The following is a 2,332-nucleotide window of genomic DNA, read 5'->3' as shown; positions in this document are numbered from 1 at the left end:
TTCCTCTTCCCCAGTGGTCTGATGCAGGGCTGTACGACGGGGATACTCCTGTGCACTAGTATGTCTTTGCTATTTTTTCTTTCGTTTTTCTTTTTCCTATGATCCGTTCTATGGAGGGATCTTCCCGGTCTCTCTCCGGATTCAGCTGGTGAGCGCCTATTCTCTTCATGAAACACGTGGTGCAGTGGGTCGAAGGATGTGCCTATTAATTTTCGCTTGGACGTGATTGGGCTTGGGAATTGATGTTGATACTGAGTCAGGATCCGCGACGGTCATCCAGATATCCAGGTATGGGATTTATCGGAGATGGAGATGCGAATGACGTGCAGGTCGCTTGTCTGATTCTCTGATGCTCGGCAGGATGAGTCTGCGAATCTCGGTTTCTATACTACTACTACTACTCGTACCGTCCCTATCGAATTTTACCGACTCGGGATGGAGTCCCCGAATGTCAGATCCAGTGAACGAACCCCTTTAATGGATGTGTAGCTCGTCTAATAACTGAAGTCTCTACGACTGTCGAGGCTGTCTCCTTCTACCGACGACGTTCCCCATGTCTCACAGCGTATACGGGGCATTCCGTCCTACTAGTTCGAATGCCAGACAGAAAAGGATGCCTGGATGGGACTTGTCCTCCACTATTCGGGTCCGATTCCCGACCGAGTCTCAGGGAAGACATTTTATTTTTATATTAATTGGGTGGACTACTGCACATTTGTAGTAGTTTATTCCGGGTAGCCCTAAACGGCTGTCTCGCCAGGCTGACATCATCCCCCAGCGGTGTAGTTTTAGAATGCGTTAGGAGGTTAATCATATCGAGTTAGCAGAGCGACGCGTAGCTATCGGAGGTGGCAGAGAGATCTCAGCCTCGATCCGTGATCCCCAAGTGGCATCGAAGCCGTGGAAGGATTGGAAGAAAAGAAACAGGAAGCCTATCCCAGCCCGACCAGGGTCTCAACCAGGGAAGAAAAATGTCGTGTGATCGGAAAATACAGCCAGAGGTCTTCCTCTCTCTGTGTCTACGGAGTAATCCCTCTCATCCACGGGTAAACTAAAGAGAAGTGGACCAAATGGGGTGATTTTTTGCTCTGAATCCGAGCCCCATCGAAAGTTAATGCCATTGTGGCCTGATTCTGGGGCTCTTCCGATCCCCGTGACTAACAACACGATAATCGTTTTTGTTTGCTCTGGATCTTCGCTTTTTTCCAATTAAGCGACCCGACCTCGGTTGACGGTTCAAGGAACGCAATCAATTTTGTGATCTTTTGACTTCGGTTACGGTCGCGAAGGATTCGCAGACAGTGGAAACGTCCAATTTGTTGTGCATTTAGACTCGCGGCGCGAGGGATATCAGAGACGAAGTTTGGTCGTGGCTGGTCAAATACGAGCCTCTTAATTCGCCGGTTCCTTCGGTACCATGATCGGCATCATGAAGTCAATTCAATAGCTACATGGAATGTGGAACCTCGTCCTCGAAGGATTGTCCTTTATTTTTTGTTCCTTCTCAACCTCCTGTCCGGTCTTGACGTGCTCAATTGCCGACCACGATGGAGAAAACACATGCCAATCGACCCCATGACGGCCCTGGTTAATTAAATTCGAGGTGATATGGGTGGCATTAGCCTGGCCACTTCGGCTTCTCTCCCGTAACCGAATTTGTCCGGGACGGGCACCTAACGATTCTCGGATGTTCACGTCCCCGTTCTCTCTCCACTTGCACAGTCTGACAGGCCCACAGGCGTCATCCTACCTTTCGGCGTCATCGTTAATTGCTCCTGCTCACCGAGGCTGCCCCCTCCGACCCGCCGAGGATGACCGTCTTGACTGGCGACGCGACAGACACGATATTCCACCGCGTATATGCCCAGCATTCGGACGAGTGCTTAGCTCGTCTCTGGAGACCCGGAGTCAGATGTAAGACATTTCTGCTGTGTGTCACTGTGTTGTCTATGCCGGAGAGACGTGTTTCCGTGCTAAATATACCGTGTATCGTGAATCTCTGGATGGATCGACCATGCATCTCTGCTCCGTACCAGACCTCCATATAGATTCATATTATAGAGGCCCATGCAGCGTGCAGAGATCTCAGACCAAGCTATCTACATCGCTTGGTTCACAGAGATCGCTATTGATCTGCTGGAGTGACCAAGCTGCCACAGACCTTGAAAATATTCTGGTTCCCAACCCAGACCCAGCTCACCACATAGGACACTAAAACACACTGTTCCCTTCACCAGCCTACAATAGCATCTCCCAACAACCCCATACGGATCCCGACCAAGCCCTGAAAAAGAACAAAAAAAAAAAAAAAAAGAAGCTATATCTAACTCAG

General features: G+C 49.7%; 1 protein-coding gene across 1 annotated transcript; it reads right to left on the bottom strand.

Moving 5' to 3' along the window:
- Positions 1–1,440: 1,440 nt before the first annotated feature.
- On the bottom strand, positions 1,441–2,020 carry BDV37DRAFT_290015 (uncharacterized protein; the record flags this gene model as incomplete). Its single annotated transcript, XM_032088620.1, has 2 exons — positions 1,441–1,746; positions 1,784–2,020. The coding sequence occupies 2 exons, from the start codon at positions 2,018–2,020 to the stop codon at positions 1,441–1,443; spliced, it is 543 nt and encodes a 180-aa protein (XP_031934082.1).
- Positions 2,021–2,332: the final 312 nt, after the last annotated feature.

This window comes from Aspergillus pseudonomiae, assembly GCF_009193645.1.
Source record: "Aspergillus pseudonomiae strain CBS 119388 unplaced genomic scaffold BDV37scaffold_285, whole genome shotgun sequence".
Taxonomy (NCBI): domain Eukaryota; kingdom Fungi; phylum Ascomycota; class Eurotiomycetes; order Eurotiales; family Aspergillaceae; genus Aspergillus; species Aspergillus pseudonomiae.
Note: the sequence above shows the minus strand (reverse complement) of the source record. Positions and strands in the feature narration are given on the sequence as shown.